The sequence below is a fragment of the Schistocerca cancellata genome, chromosome 6 (assembly GCF_023864275.1).
Source record: "Schistocerca cancellata isolate TAMUIC-IGC-003103 chromosome 6, iqSchCanc2.1, whole genome shotgun sequence".
In the NCBI taxonomy this organism is placed as follows: Eukaryota; Metazoa; Arthropoda; class Insecta; order Orthoptera; family Acrididae; genus Schistocerca; species Schistocerca cancellata.
Genome location: NC_064631.1, coordinates 296,132,905 through 296,156,597, shown reverse-complemented (window position 1 = coordinate 296,156,597; position 23,693 = coordinate 296,132,905). Strand labels below are relative to the sequence as shown.

Here is a 23,693-nt window from a genome sequence, read left to right as displayed (position 1 = left end):
TATTTTAAAACAGTTTCTTGGCGTTTACCACATACGAAATCAAGCTTTCGTATGAAACGAATTTCCATGCATATATATGTCTGTTTTTGGTATATTAAAATACATTTACATTTTAAAATTTTCGTTTAGCTAATCTAAAGCTGACTTTTTGTACTTAATGAGACTAGTATAGTTGTGTACTGAGATATTCAGCCTGACTCTGCTCAGAACAAATTGCGGAAGAACGCCGACTTCAGGGCTTTGGAGCTCGCCTTCAGCTCTCGCGTGCTCGTGCCAGGTTCAGAGCGAGAGGCGCCCTCTGCTGCCAGCAGTTGCTCTGAGGACACAGATGGGACTGCTGGTTGTGGTGGGGGAAGTGGTGGTACCACGTCCATGGCTGCCCTCTCCGCCTCCTCAGCAGACAGGACAGAGGCGGATGGCTGTGGCTGCACGACGGTCCTCGCTGCCCGTTCTGCTTCCTCCGCTGTTATCGTCGGCAGTTCTTCAGCCTAAAACACAGTTTTAAATCACATGTAGCTTAATGTCTCCCAGTTTGTGTATAAAATCAGCTCTTCTGCGTACTGACGGAACTTTTTCAATAACTACAATCTGGTTGGAACGTAGCTCTTACAGAACAGTTACTACGTTTCTGAAGACACGAAGGAATTTTTACATACGTTCTACAATTGACCTTTTACAGCAATTTTTAGGTTTCCGAGCACCAGCGTCTGGAAGCCTTATAGCCCTCTTTAATGAGGGCGCTTCCGTGCTCCGAAATGTTTATGGAGATTCAGTTCTACTCGTTATTCAAGTGGCCAAATAGCCCGAGCGTAGGCGAGTAGCATTTAGTCTGACACACTGAACGTGATCAAGAAGCTTTTTTGAATGAAACCACAGCGCAGAAACTTGCCAGAGCAGGGTAAGGGAACATAACCCATGTAAGGGATCCGTGATCCCACGAATACAGATGCTAGGTCGATAGCAGACAGGAGTCTGCTGTCAAGCGCTGCGGGAGGCAGTGAGACTAGTGTGGAGTGAGCAGTAATACAGGAGAAACCGGCAAGAATGGCCGGCGAGTGAGTAGTAAACGGTAAATTCACCGGAGTATGACAAATGAGCGCGTCCCCCCTGATCGTCGTGGGGTGGACCCTCATCGATACCGATTCACGAGTGATATGTAACCAAAAGTGACAAGTGCCGAATTACGTGTTTCGCGCCAACCGCGTCGGTCAGCAACAACCATGGATTGCAGCGAGGATTGTTGTGAATGTTAACTATCATCACTGCTTGTGACGAAGTGCTTAAAATCGGCGACCAATGAAAGCTCTAACCGTAATTAGACGTTTAAGGCGAAGGTAGCAACTGCCTCAGAATTTGTGTGTTCGTAGAAAATACATGTCAATTTGTACATCGCAACCTTTAGTCTTTAATAATAGACAAACTTTCAATCATTCCACTATTCAGTCTCAGAACAGCCGCACTCTGTCGAAATACCCCCGAAACCACAGCAGAAAAGCCGATAGTATGATTGTATGACCGTGGATAAAAAGGCTAATTAACTGTTTGGCGGCTTAGGTGAATTACACAAAACCCAATTAGGACCATAAAAAGGGGTGTTTCACCTAGCACTATGTACAACAATGCATTGTACAAAATACAAATTCATCTGAAATGTACAGTGAACCATAGGGATAAAATAATCAACGACCCTGGTCAAATTCTCATGTTGAGACGAAGAGTGCAGGTACTGCCTGAATTATGTTAAAGCACTTTTTTTAAAGCTAAACTGTCAAAGCTAGGCTAAGCAATTTTCTGTCTACAGCCGCTTATGTTAGACTATTTTCGTATGGTTTGTAGAGCATACCTTGACTAAAGTGAAGTACGATTTGACAATGTTAGTGTCGTCTGTTAATATGAAATGCAGTACAAAATTAAGACTGCAATCACGTTATCGACACTTTATTCTGAGGAGGAGGCGGGGGGGAGGGGAGAGACCAAACAGCGAGCTCGTCTGTCCCATCGGATTGGTTAAGGATGTCTGTCGTGTCCTTTCAACTGAACTATCGCAGCATTTGCCTGAAGTGATTTAGGGGAAAACCATGGAAAACCTACAATCAAAATGGCCGGACGCGGGTTTGAACAGTCGTCCTCCCGAATGAGAGTCCAGTGTGCTAACCACTGCGCCACCTTTCCCGGTAATTTGCACTTGACAATACCATGTTGGCTCTTTTTAATAATCAAATCCGAATGTAATTAGTTGTCGCTGATTTACGGAAATACCACTGAACAGGGCCAGCAAACTATCATTAGCTAAATAATAAATTCTAGACATTTGTTTTTTAAAAACCGGCACAAGCAAATTTCTGCTTACAACTTTGCTAGACTGACATCAAAGGAATCATCTACACATCAGAAAATTGACAAGTAAAAAGTTTTGTCCACAAAATCTCGTACCAGCTCTTCAAGGAGCTTTAATTCCGCGCAGTCATCTAATAGACTGCCATTTTAGAGACAGGCCCAAGATATTGCATTTCCAGCCAATACTTGGATGACCAGTTTTACTAGATTTGATGTCACTTTCCTGCATGTTGTACAGCGTTCTAATTAATTTTTCTAAATGCGCCACTCTTGAGCCAAGAACGAAAAATAATTTTGCAATGCCTTTACGGCAGGATTGCTTTAAGGAAATCCAATTCTGTATCACTTTGGCACGTACTTCATAATGCTCCGTCTTAGGTCGTAATTTAACGCCTGTCTCATATAAAAGGTTTTAACGCCGCTACCCTTTTGACGCAAAAATGAATAAATCTAGTCCTCACACCCCAATACATGCCCCAAGCCCAAGATCCAAATTTCACGAATAGAAAAACACATTCCCTCTGTACTAACATCGTATGACGTATCAAGTAGACTGGAAAGTAAGTAATATAAAAAGAAATAGAAAGGAATTCTGGTAGCAGAGTAACCTAATGTTTTGAAAAATAATAAAAAACAGAATCCATTAGTTCCAAGACAAAATAGTAGATCGCAAAGTAGTAGACTTTTAGATGACTTACTATAACAAGTGACCTCAATGAATACTTACGAGTACGCTGAGGACACTGCGAAATACAGAAGCTGGAGTTCTACATTGTTATTGTGCTTCTGGCGCTTGTCTTGTGTGTTAACTGAAATTGTGCGCTCTTACGTATTATTGGTAGGTGATACGAGATTGTTACATTTGAAGATTTACGATCTGCTAGAAATGATTAAAAACTGAGAATAAATCAGCAACATTGAAAATATCTTTGAAGTAATTCAAAGCTAGGAAAATAACCGAATATAGTCTTAATTTGATTATTATCATCGAAATACTGAATTTAGACCCAATGCGATAGACAATAGTTCAACTGATAGGAAGTTATGACTAGTGTGAACTGTGAGGAATATACCCAAACTGCGTTAAAGTAAATAGCGTAATCTGAATTTTGCTGTGAACTCTTTGGCTGAATTTACGTAACTATTTCCACCCAACTGAAAGAAAGGTTACTTCTTTAAGACAATGACAGGATATGCATAAACTAGAATAAACCAACAAAGTGAATATACAGTCTTTGACATTTGTTTCAACTCATTTAATATTACGTGCTCATGGAACATTTATCTGTGCGACATTATCAACAAAGCGCAGCATTCTTAGATACTCTTTGGCGCTCTTGGGAGTAATCGTACCGAGACTTTAGCTCACTTTAATTGTAAACTTTCAGATAAGCCTCTGGATTTATATCGACTGTAATAATGATTAGGGCAATAATGTCAGTTTGTATGCATTTGCGTGTACCAAGGCTCGTACACGTCGGGGAGCAAATATTCATCCGAGTAAGCTGGTACAACTAACACGCACTCTGCGTAAGTACAGTGCAGCAAGACAATTCTTTTTTGTGAGTTTCCTCGCAAACATTCTAGCGCGAGCTAGCCGGAGCGTGAGCTTCATTCACTAAATCAATCAATAGAAAAAGGGGACATTACAAGGTGTATACTCTATCTTCGGTATTCTAGAATTTTTTCTGGAACATTCACTCAAAATGACACTTTCCTGATTCAAAATGTTTTGGTTTCCAGAGCGGGGATTTTTTTTAAGTTTCACTGGTAGGAGTTACAATTTATGTGCCTAGTAAGTTAAGCGCCTCTACAAACATTTGAGAGTATGTAGGTCTGACCCCGTTCGTCCAAGTATTTAACTACATGTTTTCTACCTTTATTACAGCCTCGTAGAAAGTGTACTTTAAGATCTTCATAATCATTTAGATTAAACAGGGCGCGCATCAGACAAGGCTATCGACCAGAAACAATAGTAGTAAGAAAGAAACTGCACGAATGGCGATTAAACGGACTGCACAGAACGGAGAATGGCAGTCCTGTTTGTGGCGTTTCTTCCAGAGGGTGATTCTACTAATGCTTGGTTGCGGTCTACGAATTTAGATCTAACGAATCTCTATACAGTGTGTTTGCCGCAATTAGTATGAAATGCGATGTTGCCGACGCGATAGATAAGTGCCGAGTCTCTTAACAGCTGTTGATCAGCTCATTTCAGTACATTGAAGCCGAGCAGCACTGAATGTACGAAGGAGTCGATTTTTCTGTTCCCGAGACGGGATGCGAAGATACTTTCTGGAATGTATCTGTTCAAGTGGGAAAGCCAAAGATAATGCCAGTTTCCGTTGAAAGTTGGTCACATGAAAAAAGACAAGGTGGTCATGGGTGGTGAAATTATGAACAAGACATAACACTGCTAGATACGTGCTATTCAGAATCGTTCGCCATGAATTAGCATACGAGTGCGGCATAGTAGTGACACTAACACCGCGTCACTCAGACTAAAACTGAGTGCAAGAGACGGCTCTTACCGAAAATGATTTCCGTCGGTAGTGCTCCCACCGCTTTAGCTATGTAAGCCATTCAGGACATGTCCTGACGTTTTATGATGCTAATACTTTTGCATTGTGTTTATGAAGCATTCATGTCAGTACTACTACTACTACTACTACTACTACTACTACTACTACTACTACTACTACTACTACATGGAAAGAACGTAGTTCCGAAATTAAAGTCTACATGGCAAGAAGTTCCAGAATAGCGCTCAAACTGGTGCCCAGTTGAAGATTCGTTTTATTATTTAGCACTGTGTCACGTAATCAGTAACGGACTGTTCAATCCATATAGTCTTTTACTGCAGTATTACATCCCGTAAGCGTGCTGGTTAACATGTTTGCTACTCCATCTCTTAATCTTACGTTTTAAATGCAATATATGTAGGAGATTATCAGAGTAGCTCATCAGAAGATTACCTTGGGAATTTGTCACCGTATAGGGTAGGGTAAACATAGTCATGTGTAGGGACTGTGGTTGTTGTGCGCGGACGCAAGGAGAATTGGCCACTCTTCGGGGGCAGGTGGAGGCTTTGTCTGTTAGGCTCATCGAGCTCGAGGCGCAGGCGTCGGCTCGTAGTGGCGTTGGGGCAACTGTGGTGAGACCTATGCCTACTTCGGTGGCCTTGGAATCACGTGGAACCCCTGATGTCGCTGCGTCTTCCGGCAGTGAGCATCTTACCGGTCAGCCATCACTCCAGGGTGAATGGCGGACAGTGGTGGGCTCGCGCGTGCCTGGCCGAAAGGCGAAGGTGGGATCTGGCCGCGTGGCAGCTGCCTTACCCCTTTCCAACAGGTACGGGGTGCTTCCTAGTGGTGATGACATCGTTTCCGAGCCACCACAGGATGCCTCGCCTGTTGGGCGAGTGGCCGATTCTCCGGCAAGGTCCCGACAGTCACAGAGGGCGGGCCTATTAGTTATAGGGAGCTCCAACGTTAGGCGGGTTATGGAGCCCCTCAGGAAAATAGCGGGTAGGTCGGGGAACAATGCCAGTGTGCACTCGGTGTGCCTGCCGGGGGGTCTCGTCCGTAATGTGGAGGAGGCCCTTCCGGCAGCTATTGAACGCACTGGGTGTGACCGGCTGCAGATAGTAGCACATGTCGGAACGAATGACGCCTGCCACTTGGGTTCTGAGGCCATCCTTGGTTCCTTCCGGCGGCTGGCTGATTTGGTGAAGACAACCAGCATCGCACGCTGAGTGCAAGCTGAGCTTAATATCTGCAGCATAGTGCCCAGAGTCGATCGCGGTCCTCTGGTTTGGAGCCGTGTGGAGGGTCTAAACCAGAGGCTCAGACGACTCTGCGACTATAATGGTTGCAAATTCATCGACCTCCGTTATTGGGTGGAGAACTGTAGGGCCCCCCTAGACAGGTCAGGCGTGCACTACACACCGGAAGCAGCTACTAGGGTAGCAGAGTACGTGTGGCGTGCACACGGGGGTTTTTTAGGTTAGAGGGACCCCCCCTTGGGCGAAACGATAAAATACCTGACGGCTTACCAGAGAGGTAATTATCATCGTTGATAAAGAACGTCCGTCCTCAGAGACCAAAAACAGGAAAAGTTAACGTAATATTGGTAAACTGCAGGAGTATCCAGGGCAAGGTTCCTGAATTAGTATCTCTTATTGAAGGAAATAGTGCGCCATATAGTATTAGGAACGGAAAGTTGGTTAAAACCGGAAGTGAACAGTAACGAAATCCTAGACACAGAATGGAATATATACCGCAAGGATAGGATAAACGCCAATGGTGGAGGAGTATTTATAGCAGTAAAGAATTCAATAATATCCAGTGAAGTTATTAGCGAATGCGAATGTGAAATAATCTGGGTTAAGCTAAGTATCAAAGGTGGGTCAGATATGATGGATGCTTCCATAGACCACCTGCATCAGCAACCGTAGTAGTTGAGCGCCTCAGAGAGAACCTGCAGAACGTCGTGAAGAAGTTTCGTGATCATACTATTGTAATAGGGGGAGACTTCAATCTACCAGGTATAGAATGGGACAGTCACACAATCAGAACTGGAGCCAGGGACAGAGACTCTTGTGACATTATCCTGACTGCCTTGTCCGAGAATTACTTCGAGCAGATAGAGAACCAACTCGTGAAGCTAACGTTTTAGACCTCATAGCAACAAATAGACCGGAACATTTCGACTCCGTGAATGTAGAAGAGGGTATCAGTGATCATAAGTCAGTGGTTGCATCAATGACTACAAGTGTAATAAGAAATGCCAAGAAAGGAAGGAAAATATATTTTCTTAACAAGAGTGATAGGGCACAAATCGCAGAATATCTGAGTGACCACCATCAAACGTTCATTTCTGAGGAAGAGGATGTGGAACAAAAATGGAAAAAATTCAGAAACATCGTCCAGTACGCCTTAGATAAGTTCGTACCGACTAAGGTCCAAAGCGAGGGGAAAGATCCACCGTGGTATAACAATCATGTACGAAAGGTACTACGGAAACAAAGAAAGCTTCATCATAGGTTTAAGAGTAGTCGAATCATAGCTGATAAGGAAAAGCTGAACGAAGCGAAAAAGAGCGTAAAGAGAGCAATGAGAGAAGCATTCAACGAATTCGAACATAAAACATTGGCAAACAATCTAAACAAGAACCCTAAAAAGTTTTGGTCATATGTAAAATCGGTAAGCGGATCTAAATCCCCTATTCAGTCACTCGTTGACCACGATGGCACCGAAACAGAGGACGACCGAAGAAAGGCAGAAATACTGAATTCAGTGTTCCGAAACTGTTTCACTGCGGAAAATCGTAACACGGTCCCTGACTTCAGCCGTCGCACGGACGCCAAAATGGAAAATATTGAAATAAACGATATCGGAATTGAAAAACAACTGCTATCACTTAGTAGCGGAAAAGCATCCGGACCAGACGAGATACCCTTAAGATTCTACAGTGATTATGCTAAAGAACTTGCCCCCTTTCTATCAGCAATTTATCGTAGATCGCTGGAAGAACGTAAAGTACCTAGCGACTGGAAGAAAGCGCAGGTCGTTCCCATTTTCAAGAAGGGTCATAAATCAGATGCGAATAATTATAGGCCTATTTCGCTTACGTCAATCTGTTGTAGAATAATGGAACATGTTGTGTGTTCTCGTATTATGACGTTCTTAGATAATACAAATCTCCATCATAACCAACATGGATTCCGCAAACAGAGATCATGTGGAACTCAGCTCGCCCTATTTGCCCAAGAAATTCACAGTGCCGTAGACACTGGCGAGCAGATTGATGCCGTATTCCTAGACTTCAGGAAGGCATTTGATACGGTTCCGCACTTACGTTTAATGAAAAAAATACGAGCTTACGGAATATCGGACCAGGTTTGTGATTGGATTCAGGATTTCCTAGAAGAAAGAACTCAACATGTCATTCTTAACGGTTCAAAATCTGCAGATGTAGAGGTAATTTCGGGAGTACCGCAAGGAAGCGTGATAGGACCTTTATTGTTTACAATATACATAAATGACTTAGTTGACAACATCGGTAGCTCCGTGAGGCTATTTGCAGATGACACGGTTGTCTACAAGAAAGTAGCAACATCAGAAGACTCGTACGTACTCCAGGAAGACCTGCAGAGGATTAATGCATGGTGCGACAGCTGGCAGCTTTCCCTAAACGTAGATAAATGTAATATAATGCGCATACATAGGGGCAGAAATCCATTCCAGTACGATTATGCCATAGGTGGTAAATCATTGGAAGCGGTAACGACCGTAAAATACTTAGGAGTTACTATCCGGAGCGATCTGAAGTGGAATGATCACATAAAACAAATAGTGGGAAAAGCAGGCGCCAGGTTGAGATTCATAGGAAGAATTCTAAGAAAATGTGACTCATCGACGAAAGAAGTAGCTTACAAAACGCTTGTTCGTCCGATTCTTGAGTATTGCTCATCAGTATGGGACCCTTACCAGGTTGGATTAATAGAAGAGATAGACATGATCCAGCGAAAAGCAGCGCGATTCGTAATGGGGACATTTAGTCAGCGCGAGAGCGTTACGGAGATGCTGAACAAGCTCCAGTGGCGGACACTTCAAGAAAGGCGTTACGCAATACGGAGAGGTTTATTATCGAAATTACGAGAGAGCACATTCCGGGAAGAGATGGGCAACATATTACTACCGCCCACATATATCTCGCGTAATGATCACAACGAAAAGATCCGAGAAATTAGAGCAAATACGGAGACTTACAAGCAGTCGTTCTTCCCACGCACAATTCGTGAATGGAACAGGGAAGGGGGGGGATCAGATAGTGGTACAATAAGTACCCTCCGCCACACACCGTAAGGTGGCTCGCGGAGTATAGATGTAGATGTAGAAACTACCTTTTGTTCTTGGGATTTCTCGCCTTCCGCCTCTTCCTGTTCCTGTTCCTGTTCGTCGTCCTGCGGCTCCTCTGGCTCCATGTTTTCCTCTGTTTGCCTGTCGCCTTCTGGACTGAAGTACATGCTTTTCTCCCCAACAGCTTCTGGCGGAGGAGTCACCTATAGAGAGAAGGGGAAACACTTGTTTGCTCGACGTTTTATTTGTATGGTTACTATTTAAATAACCTGTGTCGTTTGAGGATAAGCAGCCCAAGACGGAGCTGTAAAATTTCTACTAATCCAGAGTGTTATTACGAATACTGTTAGGCTGAAGTACTATAATATGCTGCCGTGGCCTTGTTTGGGCTGTTCCGATTGATACCTAGCTTCTGTATTGTGTTCTGATCGTTTTTACCACCACTCCGTTTCCGGCTTTTTATTTCGTATTACAAATGCATTTCCAACAAAATACAAACTAGATGCTCCAACATTGTTACATGAAAGAACGACACCCACTTCGCTTCTATAGTTAAACTACACGGGTTTATTATCACAAGACATACTTGCAGCTTACCAGTGGGAATCGTGTGTTAAGCGTTTGCATCGAAATTTTATCATGAAATTAATTGGATGCTTCTGTACTGCTAAGGAGCTTTCTCCATTAATGCAAGCTTACAACGATATTCAGAACTGTAGAAGATTAGAAGGCTACCTCGATTCAACATTCAAGATTCCCTCTAACCATTAACATTATTGCGAGAGTTTCGGCACAGTGCTCAATTTACTTTTCATATGACGTCTCTGAACAATACCTGCTGACACTGATGGTTTCAGAACAGTGTCAGAAGCACGTTCCCGGTCTCCGCTTATCAAAGGACTAGTTTATTGATATTATGAATAGAGTCAAGCCTTATGACATTTATTTACCATACTGGAAATTAAATCTCGACATAGCTTCTCATTAACTCACTACCTGCTGTAGGAATTTGTGCCATCGGAATTTAAAACCCTTCTGTACAATGGATTTCTGGCACATGTAGTAATGTTTATATTTGAGTTTGTGGCATCACGTACTGAAATAACAGGTAATTTCTTTGCCACCTAATTGAAGTTACCTGGACAAAGCACATGAATTAACTGCAATTTAAAGAATGATAATTAAGATCCTATTTAGAGGCATGATACTATCCACGACAATGCACAAACGAGACAAGCTTCGCAGTAGTTCGTCAGTCTTCAGAAACATTACCTGGGGGAGGGGGGGGGAGGAGGTTCAGAAAATATGAAGCTTTCTTCAAGAACACTATCCCTGCAGACCTTGTCAGATTAATGGAACCAATACAATTACCTATAATGTGTATTACTTCTGTGAACAAGCCAGCTGAATGTCTCAAGGTTAATGAATCAGCGGCGTCATGCTTAAGTCTTTACAATGGGCACAAATGTCCAAATTTGTTGACTGAAGGAGACATTTTAAAATTTATGCCCTAAAAATATTACATCCCAACTGGAATAGGTATCTTTTCGTATATGTTTTAAGTGACAGTCATTTACTGATACAATATTCTAATTCAGCAAAGAATTCTAGAAATGGTTATCCTGCCAACAAAATTCTGTACTAACCTCTCTGGAGCTGGGTGCAGTGTTTTCCTCATCTTCAGTCAGGGTCGGCAAATCTGATGCGGAGGAACTCTTTACAACTTCCAGAGGAGGCATACTTGTAGATTCAGTATCTGATGGTTGCTGGAACATATATGCAAGAATTTCAGTCTGTAACATCTTTTTTCTTAATAACCGACGCCAAGTGTGAAATATGGGAAAATGCAAAATTTTATCAAAGTTTTCTCCAACGACAGCGGTGTAGCGATCAGAAAGATTAACAGGCAGGCAGCCAATAGCGGAAATATGGTACACCCCAAAAGCTAGTGCTTCACTTTGCATGAATGAGTAAATTCAGCACCACAGCTTCACTGAGGAGGGATGATATCTGATACCATAGCATGATGCCACAACGTGTATTTTTAGAAGGCCTTTCAGCTCACTGACAGCAGAAACCCGAGCTTAAGCGGGCGGCCGGAGTGACCGAGCGGTTCTAGGCGCTACAGTCTGGAACAGTGACTTACGGTTGCAGGTTCGAATCCTGCCTCGGGCATGGATGTGTGTGACGTCCTTAGGTTAGTTAGTTTTAAGTGGTTCCAAGTTCTATGGGACTGATTACCTTAGAAGTTAAGTCCCATAGTGCTCAGAGCCATTTCAACCATTTGAACCGAGCTTAAGCCCTCAGCCACTTTTACGCTGACATGTAATAAACTGGTGAGGCCCGAAACGAGGGGAAACAGTCAATCTCAGTGGACGTAACGTCATTCTTTCAGATTGGTAGTAATAAATACTCAGATTTCCACTCTGCAGCCGCGTGTGTGCTGATATGAAACTTCCTGACAGATTAAAACTGTGTGCCGGACCGAGACTCCAACTCGGGACCTTCGCCTTTCGCCGGCAAGTGCTCTTGCACGTGCTGACGGAATTGAAGCTGTGAGGAGGGGTCGTGAGCCTGCTTGGGTAGCTCAGATGGTAAGTGCACTTCCCCTCGAAAGCAAAGGTCCGGAGGTAGAGTTTCGGTCCGGCACAGCTTTAATCTGCCAGGAAGTTTCAATGAATACTCGTGCTTCCAACCCCTTTTCCTATTGTTTTCAATGGGCCAGCTGTGATGCAGACCCTGGTACTTGCTGCGTATCATTAGCCAGATGACTCATCGAGATTGCTGCTTGCGTGGAATGTTGAACCCGGTCACCAATGTGGCATCTTCGAGACTGCCTCTGGCTTGCTAAGAGCCAAACACATCGTGCTTTGTGAACAGTATCTGTCACTGTACCTGCGCACTTGTGGGGTTGGGGGGGTGGGGTGTGTTGGGAGTGGGGGAGACCAGACAGCGAGGTCATCTTTCTCATCGGATTAGGGAAGGAAGTAGGCCGTGCCTTTTCAGAGGATCCATCCCAGCATTTGCTTGGAGCGATTTAGAGAAATCACGGAAAACCTAAATCAGGATAGCTGGACGCGTGATTGAACCGTCGTCTTCCCGAATGCGAGTCCGGTGTGCTAACCACTGGACCATCTCGCTCGGTCTGCACACTTAAGGCAGCTGATCTAATTGCGTATGTGAACAGACACCAGAACCCACATCGTACTTCCTCTGCAGAGAGCTGCTGGAATTTACTCGGTCACATACCTTATATGTCCATGCGAGTGTCTTAGTAACAAGCACCGTACGAGCTAAGCCTGCTACTCACTATCCCTTACAGAATCGTGCTATTACGCGAACGGCCGTAATGGAAACAACAGCGTCGCCAGGGACGTTGAGGTGATTCAATATTAGCACTTTAATCATATCTTGCTAACGCTATTTCATTTGTGCACAGAGCGCCATTTGGCCTTCACCACCCTACTCCACACTTTGCTGTCTTCCACCTATAAAGATCTCACCCCAAACCCTTGCATATGGCGTAAGAAATTTCAGCAGTTTCTACAATCACTTGGGGAATTTTGTACAAAATAGTAGGATCTGGAGATTCAGAGGTACACCATCTTGTGTCCGTGAATATGACCACAGAATAATGAAAATAGCGAAAGTTACGTTAAGCACAATTATCTGAACGGGTGAACATCCAGGCTTATGGCCAAGGAGTAAGGGGCAGTTCTGACGTCACGCTTGATAATGGAAGCAAGATTGAAGCGATGTCTGGACTCATTCATAGGATTTATTCATAGGATTTATTCATCTCGCAACGGGTTCGATAATTTGAAGTGGTGCTAAACGTCCGAAAATATGAGAACGGGTTAAGCTGTTGGGAAAACCAGTAATACCCTATTGTAAGACGTCTAAGTACAAAATAGTAATTTAAGACAAAGAATTACTGATCGAATACGGAATGACATTTTAAAAATGGTTTTGTTAATTTACCGAGTTTATTTTATGTTTCGAATGAATTTTACTGACAGCAGCATTAGAAATGCCCGTAAAGTCTCAAAATTATTAGATGTGCACTCGCAGCTAGAGCCACCTTCACAGATTTACATCACTATACAACACTAAAATAGTTGGAATACGCTGGCAACATGAGAGAGGCTTGGCGGTATGCTTCGTTGCTTGCTCAATGAGAAGCTATGAAGCCCTTGTGGATGGAAAGCAAGTAGGCAGAATTACCCTTAAAGAACTTTGTCTATGATATTGGAGAGGTATCAGAGGATAATGTGGTTTAATGGCAATGATTTGTGTTGTGCTGGTAAAATTTGTCAAGTTATTCACCGACCGCAGAAAGGCATTGTCTATGTGAAAGACAAAGTAAGTATCTCAGGAAATAAAACATTCACTTACGCACACGCGAATGAAAGCCTGAATAATATATTTGGCTTGAACGTTCAGAAAGTAAACTGTGCCTTTTTATAAAAATGGAATCAAAATATTTAAAAGTAAAAGTTAATCCTACGTTTTTACTACATTTTCCCATTAAAAATTTTATTTTTCTGCGTTATATCTATACAGATTTTTAAATTTGTGTTTACATTTTTGGCAGCATCTAGCTGGAAGAGTGTTTAATAGCAAGGTTAGATTACATACCTTATGAACTCTCACCGGAATGATTCCAAGCTGTTGCGCTGCCCTGTACGGAATGTTGAGGGGCCACGTGTTCAGCAACCGGTGGATGGGGTCCTGTATCAGAAATTAACTTTTGTACCACAGAAATTCATTACCTTTCAGTGGTTCACGTATCAAACCATTGTAGTGCAGGCTAGATAAGCCATAGAAAGTACGTAAAATGCCGAGGAGCAGTTTCTCCCAGCACACCACTGCACTGCTACTTCACGAATATCCAGACCCATACTAACACTCTTCAGACGCTCTGAGCGTGTTAGCTAGAGCGGTTGTCGTCGTGGCATATTTGTCTAGTGACGAGAACTAAGAGTTCCAGGTTCGATCCTGCCCACTGCTTCAATTCTAAGTGGAAATCATCAGTCGTGACGACCCAAGATTTCCGGCATAAGGCATCACCTTTCTGCCAACCGCTTTGTCAGGGAGGGTAGCAGCAGGAAGGGCCCGACTGCCGTTAGGCATGGGGGAAGTGCCACTACAATGGTGGACGACAGCAGTGATCAAAGGCGTGAGTATATAGAAGAATATGGAAAAACGAAAATAAGAATCATGTAATATTTTTCTTCACATCACACATTTTGTTAAGAGATCTGTATTCTTTGCTTGTATCACATTTAAACTAACTTAACGAAGGTGTTTTTAAATCTTTTCACACATGTAAAAAGTGGTACATCACAACCGTGTTTTCTTGGATATATGTGCTGTTAGAAACAAAATTAAAGATTGTCATTCCCAATTCCTTATGTACAGTACAAACTAAGTTTAAATAGCAACTGAGTAAGAATGCTTGCAAACAATATTTTACTCAAAATCGTTGCACAGTGTAAGTAAGCTGCGTCGTACACGTTCAGTTATCGTTCCACTCTTGACGATAGTCATGTCTTAATGCTTATAATACCATTTAAGACATTACGTGCGATATCTTCAGCTGATTCACAGTTTTTCCCAGACTACCCTTTAAAGCGTATTTTTGTAGACAGTGCTAGAGGATTGACTTACACTTTCATCGACGCAATGGGTGCGTATGTTCCACGCTGCCGCAGCTTGAAGTTGTTCCAGCTCTATGCGCTGTCTTTGGAGCCAGCTCACCTGTGGGAAAAAGTTCTGGACATTTAACATTTGCCACTGGATCAAGAATAACATAGCTGATAGTACGTTTTGTTTCCAAAATGTGATAAGATTGTGGTTAGATTGTGATGTAATTTAACCTACAGTAAAACTGCAAATGTTCGATGACATTGGGAAAATAATTTGAACTTATTTCTTGTTTATGTATAAACCATAAAAATTAAGTGCAAAAAGTAATTCTCTGGGGATACAACTACAATAATATTTCCTGTGAAAAGTTAAACGTTTTTGACAAAACCAGTGAAGTTGGTATATAGTAAACATGTTAATCCCTAATGAAATGGTCTCTAGGAAAATACATAAGAGACATAGGACTACAGGTATGTCGAGTAATTTTGGACTATTTTCTTACTAATCCAAAATATTCTACAGTAGAAATTATCTACTTTCAAAGATTCTGAATGTTTCGACACTGTTGGTTCTCCAGAATTCGTATGAGCTAAACAACGGAACTGCTATCTGATGGGACGAGCCTCCAGAATGTCTTAAATGAAACTCAACTGGATACATTATGGTCTTTGTTGTATCTTAACAAGCTATCACAGAAAAATCATTAAATTGTTATATACATGCATACGTTTCATATATCCTATTAACCTGTCTACCTCCTAACTGTCTCCAACAGGCTTCTTACCTTTTCATTACTTTATTTCGTACTATCATGTCGGTGACGCTGTGACTGCAGTGCATGATACCGATGTGGCTGGGGTCTAATTGCGTGCACACGTCAACACATTCACATTACAACGAAATCTATTAAAACGAAGTTGCAGAAAGTAAGGTTAGAAGCACTGCTACGACCCTGTGCATAATTTACGTGCAACTAACTTAGGTGAAAGGTATTGGTCAATGGGATGTCTCTTGTGAGGCTCAGGTGTGCAACGAATAGAAACCAAGGTGACGTACGCCACGTAAGCCCATGTGACGTCACTGTCTAGTATTTTTATCTCTAGAAGGTATTTATCTTTGTGATGTTCGTTCACATCAGCTTCCCATGTTTAAGAATCCAGCACCACCGTTAATAATTCCTTCTCTTCAGCATTATTTTTGAAAGAATTCTGAAGTCAAACTCTTAAGAGCGTTAAGATTGAAACTATATTCAACTAGCATTTGGTCAGAAGCTATAACGAGCAATGGCTACTATGTATTTATAACCTTACCAGATCCCTGTTGTCCGGCAGCTGGACGTGGAGGTACCTTTCTGCGAGAGCAGATCCAGTCCTGATGACTATGAGCGCTATAACTACAGGCATCATGGCGCACCACGTGAAGGGTACTGGCTGACGATCTGCAACAATTTCAGTGTCTAATATTTTCTTCTTGAAGCTGATCACTGTAGATTAATCACATAGCATGGGGCACAATCTATAGTCGACATAAGAAAAAAAAGCAATCTTAAAAACCAAAATGACGGAAAAATCTCGAACCAAACTATAAATCTAGAATAATGAAATTTCGGGAATACGACTGTCTAGGTGCGTATTTAAGTGATTAACATTGCAAGCTCAGAAGTTAATATAAGTGCGAGAAATGCCATTGCAAATGTGAAATGCTAGTACATTACTAACCGGTATAGGCGCCAGATTGTCAAATGGAACCATGCAGACGCGCATGCATTGAGTTTCACAGATGTCGGATGTAACTTTGGGAGCAGGAATTCCATGCCTGTTGCACTTCGTTAATACAGGGACGGTTAATGCTAGTTGTGGATGACGCTGGAGTTCTCAGATGATGTCCCATATGTGCCCGATTGGTGAGAGACCTGGTGATCGAGCAGGGCAAGGCAAGGCAACATGTCAACACCCCATACAGCACGTTGGGTTACAGAAGAGATAGGTGCGCGAGCGTTACCTTGTTGGAAAACATGGCCTGGAGTACTGTTCATGAATGGCAGGCCAACAAGTGATCACAAGGCTGATGTACAGTTTTGCAGTCAGCCCGTGTGGGATAACGGGGAGAGGGTCTCGTTGTCAGACAAAATCGCACACCACACCATGACTTCAGGTATAGGTCCTGTGCGTCTAGCAAGCAGACAGGTTGATTAAAGGCCCTCAGCTGGCTTCCTCTTAACACTACCATCAGTGGCAGAATCGGCTTTCATGAGAAAACTTACATCTACCCTGTCCTATGAGCTCTCGCTTGACACCACTGAAGTCGCAAATGGTGGAAGTTTGAAGCCAGTGGATAGCGTTCTATAGGGCACCTGGTTCTGAGCTGTCCCTGAGGTAACCGATTTGTAGCAGTACGGCGAGTCACTGTAGTGCCACTGCTGCTGAAAGTGCTGCTTCAAAGGCATTATGATGCTTCAGAGCCAGACGCCGAACACGGTGGTCTTCCCCCTTTGTACTGCCACGTGGTTGTCTAGAATCTGGTCCTCTTGCGACCGTACATTCTCGTTATCATCGTTGCTAGCAGCGATGTACAGGGGCCACATTACTCTGACTCTTCCCACAATACGAGGTGCATTCAAGTTCTAAGGCCTCCGATTTTTTCCTCCGGACTCGAAAGAGAGAGAAACATGCACATTGTTTTAAAATGGGGCCGCGTTCATTGTCAATACGTGCCAGAGATGGCAGCACCGTACGGCAGATGGAATTTTACCGCCAGCGGCGAGCATGAGAACTGTTTTAAATACTTAAAATGGCGACGTTTTCCTTACTTGAACAGCGTGCAATCATTCGTTTTCTGAATGTGTGGTGTGAAACCAATTGAAATTCATTGACAGTCTTAGGAGACATGTGGTGATGGAGTTATGGATGTGACAAAAGTGCGTTCGTGGGTGCGACAGTTTAATGAAGGCAGAACATCGTGTGACAACAAACCGAAATAACCTCGGGCTCGCACAAGCCGGTCTGACGACATGATCCAGAAAGTGGCGAGAATTGTTTTGGGGGATCGCCGAATGACTGTTCAACAGATCGACTCCAGAGTTGGCATTTCTGTGGGTTCTGTGCACACAATCCTGCATGACGACCTGGAAATGCGAAAAGTGTCATCCAGCTGGGTGCCACGAATGCTGACGGTCGACCACATGGCTGCCCGTGTGGCATGTTGCCAAGCAATGTTGACGCACAACGACATCGTGAATGGGACTTTCTTTTCGTCGGTTGTGCCAATGGATGAGACGTCGATCCCGTTTTTCAATCCAGAAACAAAGCGCTGGTCAGCTCAATGGAAGCGCACAGATTCACCGCCACCAAAAAAAATTTCGGGTAACCGCCAGTGCTGAAAAAATGATGGTGTCCATGTTCTGGGACAGCGAGGGCGTAATCCTTACCCATTGCGTTCCAAAGGGCACTACGGTAACAGGTGCATCCCACGAAAATGTTTTGAAGAACAAATTCCTTCCTGCACTGCAACAAAAACGTCCGAGAAGGGCTGCGCGTGTGCTGTTTCACCGAGACAACGCACCCGCACATCGAGCTAACGTTACGCAACAGTTTCTTCGTGATAATTTTGAAGTGATTCCTCATGCTCCCTACTCACCTGACCTGGCTCCTAGTGACTTTTGGCTTTTTCCAACAATGAAAGACACTCCATGGCTGCACATTCACCAGCCGTGCTGCTATTGCCTCAGCGATTTTCCAGTGGTCAAAACAGACTCCTAAAGAAGCCTTCGCCGCTGCCATGGAATCATGGCGTCAGCGTTGTGAAAAATGTGTACGTCTGCAGGGAGATTACGTCGAGAAGTAATGCCAGTTTAATCGATTTCGGGTGAGTAGTTAATTAGAAAAAAATCGGAGGCCTTAGAACTTTAATACACCTCGTACTTGATAAGGAACATCCAGCTTCCAGTAGCCCTATTACATTAAGTCTTACTAACTCAGTGGGGTGTTTATCATTGCTTCTGTCGTCTTAGAGGCGTCCTTGATTAATATCAGCTCTCTTCGTCTAATCTCAAAGGTAACAGTCTCATGACCGTTATAGTTCGTATTTAAAGTATACACGATTTTGATCTTCAGAGGCGCTACTAGCGCCAATCTTAGGCGTCTTTCAGATATAGAATCGTGCCTACTAACTTACGTTTATCTGCACAACTGTGTTGCGATTTTTTCCGCTAGTATTTTCTTTCGCGGTGTGTTACATTCTACTTCTTAATAAATAGAAAACTGAAGCAAGGAAATGGGTCCTACAAGACTTATCGAAATACGAAAAGGAGGAGATAATTACGTTGTGACATTACAATCACATGACGCTATTTTTCGTTTTCATTTGCTTATTTTTGGCTAGGTATGAGGAAAGCACGAGTCTGGCTACCCGTGGAGGAAGGTAGCAGTTCCTTGGAAAGACGCGCGGGGTAAGCAGTGGGTTGACAGTTCTTGCTTCGTAACAGTTCCCGATTGATCTGTCTGGTGGAAGGAGATCGGCATCGAGGGTGCTGCTTTTGGTGGAAGCGTCTGCAATTAGCCCCTGGCCGCTCACTTCCGCTACGAATATCGTGTTGTTCTTTGACAGAAGTTGCCGATTAGCCCTCAGTATTGCCATGTGTGACCGATTCACCTTCCGGTACAACGAACGCAGAAGAAAAAGATATGGCACCGCTTGCGTTCCATGAGGAGACACTGTCTTCCATCCGTAATCTTTTTATACTATCATCTTAATCTTCGCCTACACGTTGCGAAGGGCTCTACTAACTAGTGAAACCTGGCTCGGAGTCTATACTAACCTCCTGCATGCTGAAGTGCACTCAGTCAAGAATGTTCAGTTTGTGCAGGGTTCCGCTGTATTCTGGATAATAAAGCTGAATTCTCGCTGGTCTGTGGTCTGACATCTCTGGAGATCTTTCCCTACAGGTTGAACTTTTTCGGGGCGGGGGGCGGGAAGGCCGTTTTCGTATGTAAGATATGAAAGAATTATAGGGTATAATTAAATTTAAGAATTATCGCATTAAACGTCAAAGAGTAGAGAGAAAACTTCTTACTGCCTACGCGCCTGAGGAAGAGAAGAACTCTTTCTACGACAGTCTGCAATCAGCTTTGGCCTTTTGTAACAAACACGAAATAATATTTACAGTAAATTTAAAATAGAAGGGTAGGTAATAAACATGTCTTAAACACTGTAATGATGGGAGAGAGTATCAAACAGTAATTAGGACATTAAGATTTTGTTTCTGTCAAGAAGCTGAAGATAACCAATACTTTCTGCAGGAAAGTTCAGTGAATGCACATTGTCAGAGATGATGTCCACCACCACCGTATGTGACTCATCTCAAGCGTTTGTGTAAACCAAACGGAGAAAGAAAAATAGTTGAAGTAAGATATTTACATACTATACGAGATCTGTACCAGGTGAGACCTAACTAGGGCACAAGAAAACTGAAGAAATAGAGAAGAAACTTAAAATATAGAAACAGCACCGGAGAAACCAGCTGACGAAGCCTTAGCAAAAACAAAATTTAAGTAAGAAAGAGGTAAATATTTGCACATCAGAATTGAAGTTACGAACAGAAGACAATAAGCCTGTCTTAATTATCAATGAACCAGTGGTGGAGAATGATCAGATTTACGAACAAAGAAATGCAGCAAATCGAGCAGTGAAACGAGCTCGTCAAGAATCTTTGCGTAGGTTTGTAAGCGTAAGGAAAGACGAGATTCACTGAAGGCAAATGGAAGCTAATCAAACAAAATTCTTTAACAGAAAAAAGTGGCTCGAACACCTCGCCAGAAACATGGCTAGAACATTAGAGTAACTTGTGCTGCGAAGCAATATGCTACACGCAGAACAAAGGAGCAAACTTCAATATGATGTATAGACGATGTATGGAAGAACTAAGGTAAACCCTAGACTCAGCAGAAATGGTGAACCAACTCGTTTGGATGAGAAACGCTGAACTGCTCAAATATGGCGGCACCCCACCTACGAAAGAGATTACTACGATTATTATTGTGTGATGGAGAAGTTTAGCTATTTCAGCAGCAGAAACGTAATATCAATGCTTAAACAATGGAGACCACCATAACTGCATGGACCATAAAGCATACTGGACATAGCACAAAGTTTTTGCAAAAATAGTGAACCAGGGAAAGGTTGTAGCTTCAACCTCAAGTTAGCTACTCTTGCATAAACTGGGCAATGAACGGACGGATTTCGGAGGTTCAGGTCGACAACATATGCAGAATTTGCAGTTAACGAACGGTCTGCAAACTAAGCACAATAGGAAAACCCATTTAGCGTTCACTGATTGTATGAAGGGTTTCGATGATTTTGATAAAAACTACTGGGTATTATGAGAAACAAGGTATCAACACCTAATAAACCTTTCAAAATTCCTTACCAACACAGGGCTGATTTGGAATATACATTGCATTAACACAGCCTTAACCACAAAGGAGTTAAATAAGGGTGCAGAATTTCATCCACACTGAAAGGCAATATTTAACGGGAAATTAAGATTAACAGAAATCCCTTTACACGGCCTTTTATATGCAGACGCGCCACAGTGCTAGCGTAAAATGAAGATAACTACCATCGTGTATTTCTGCTGGGTAAGTTGTGTAAAGAGAACCATTTGACGATTGCAGAAAGACAAAATCAATGTCTTGAAGTAAAATATCCTGTAGGGACAAAAACTCATTAACAATGGGACAACTCAAAGATTTTAACTATTGAGCGATGTCACATTTGACTATGACGAAAGCAAAATGTATGTTGAACTGAACGGTTGTCAAAATTAAAAGGACGAAAGAAACAATATTGTAATGTTGTAAGACTAGCAACCGATGAGGTTTCATATAGGAATAAAGAGATGCACAAGATCCGACAGATTCCGATATTCGGAAGTTGGGGAACTCTAGATTTAACATACCAGACAAGAAAATTTTACCGATTTAAACACTGTTGTGTCTCAGCAACCGTATGTAGGTTTCAACGTAGGAATCTTACAACCAACCGGTTGCAAATAATTGTTTGGTACATTTATCTGCTTTTTCACACCTGTAAGGTGGCTTTCGTCAGAATGAAATTTGAAGAAACCGGGAAGTTACATTGCGAAAAGACAATAGTTAAAGTTTAGAGCCGATATGCTCCAGTCAAAAAATTAAGCTCGTTGCAGCCTTCGGCACATATGTCTTTCTAGGATCATTTGATTTTCGTAGCAGGGCATGCGTGCCCTAGGTAGGAACGTGTTTAATTTTAATTCTTGAGTAGTCTGAGCGTATGTTCTTTGAACTTTGAGCATTGCCTTCTCGCAATGAAACTTTCCGATTTCTTAAAATTTCATTCTGATTAACACATCCTTGCATGTGTGTGAAGTTAGATCAGTGTACCGAACAGTTACTTGCAACCGTTAGTGTGTTATTTCTACGTTGATAGAAGACAGGAGGAACTTTAATGAACATCTTGAAGACTGACTGGAGAAAGGTTACGTCTCCAAATAAAATTTAAGCCATTTGTAGGAAGGATTCAAGGAAGACTAGAGAATCGACGGGTACCTTAACAGGTAAAACAATACATACTACTTGAAGTGACGATGAAAAATAGCAAAATACTGTTATCAAACGTCCATCAACCTCATGAAAACAGTGTAAATAGTAACACGTAATAAATCTTCGACAAAGCGACTTTTCTATCATCACGATTGTAGACAAATTTTACAAGCTGTTTATTACTTTTTCAGCTAACTTTTCCAGCATACCATTTTTCAATATTTTCAGATAACCACTGGAAACATGTCTTGTAAATAGGTCATAATCAAAAACTAGATGCAGCTGGTGCCATTACTTCATTCCAAGTCATTCTACGTGGTGAAACTTTCACCACAGTGTACTGTATGCTGGAAGAAAGATTCGAGGTAAGATGTTAGATGTAAACGACCTGCTAGATTAGAGAAAAGACTTATGACAACGCAGTCACAAACCTCCCTCACTGAACGAATTCTTGGCAAGAAACGTGACAACAGTATCACTTAAATCACCTGATCTAGCCTGTTGGTATTTCTTCATCGCGAAAATGAAAAATTGAAAAAGCTTCGTTTCCGAGTCAATATGAGTCATATGGGATAAACTGGTTTTGTAAACTGTTCAGCCAGCCAGCTTCATGCTGTACTTCCATTGTTTGAAGTAGCGCTGGAAGCGTTGCATATGACTGGAAATTAAGGTCTAAGGTAAGTTTTCTGATTACGGGATTATTCTCGGAAATTTTGGGCAGCACCTCGTACGTTTCTCTATTTTACAACATCGTAAACTGAGTACATGAGCACTGGTTCGTGGAAGAGGACGAGAGATCCCTTCGACGGTAGCAGATAGCACAGAAATCGGTGATAAAGAGTGGAGCCTCACCGGCCGAGCTAGCCGTGGCGGAGTCAGCCCAGACGGTCGCCTGCTCAGCTGCGATCATCGTGCGGCTGACAGCCTGCAGCGCTCGCTGGCCCAGCGGCCGCGCGGCGAACCACTGCAGCAGCCTGGCGACCACACACCGGCACAGCCGCAGCGCCCGCCGACACAGCTGCAGCGCGGTGGACGCCGGACCGCGACGTCTCGCAGGCGTCCTCTGCTCCTCCCGGACCGAAGCTGCAACAATAAGGATGCCATGTACGTTTCTCCCGTATTCTTACATTTTCTACTGTTTAACTTTGCGTTTTCCGTTTCCCCATACAGCACTTTCTTCCGCTTAGTATTTGGCGCTGGCATATTGTAGAACCCAACAATTCCCCTTAATGAATATACAATAAAAATGCGCTCTTACGTTTATCATTCTAAT

General features: G+C 42.9%; 1 protein-coding gene across 1 annotated transcript; it reads right to left on the bottom strand.

The window, feature by feature from the left end:
* Positions 1 to 203: 203 nt before the first annotated feature.
* Positions 204 to 23,358, bottom strand: LOC126088298 (jmjC domain-containing histone demethylation protein 1-like). Its single transcript, XM_049906429.1, has 7 exons — positions 23,273 to 23,358; positions 16,157 to 16,284; positions 14,868 to 14,957; positions 13,836 to 13,928; positions 10,844 to 10,963; positions 9,242 to 9,400; positions 204 to 488 (listed from the first exon to the last, which is right to left on the bottom strand). Exons 1-7 carry the CDS (start codon positions 23,328 to 23,330, stop codon positions 204 to 206), a joined length of 933 nt encoding a protein of 310 aa, XP_049762386.1. The 5' UTR covers positions 23,331 to 23,358.
* Positions 23,359 to 23,693: the final 335 nt, after the last annotated feature.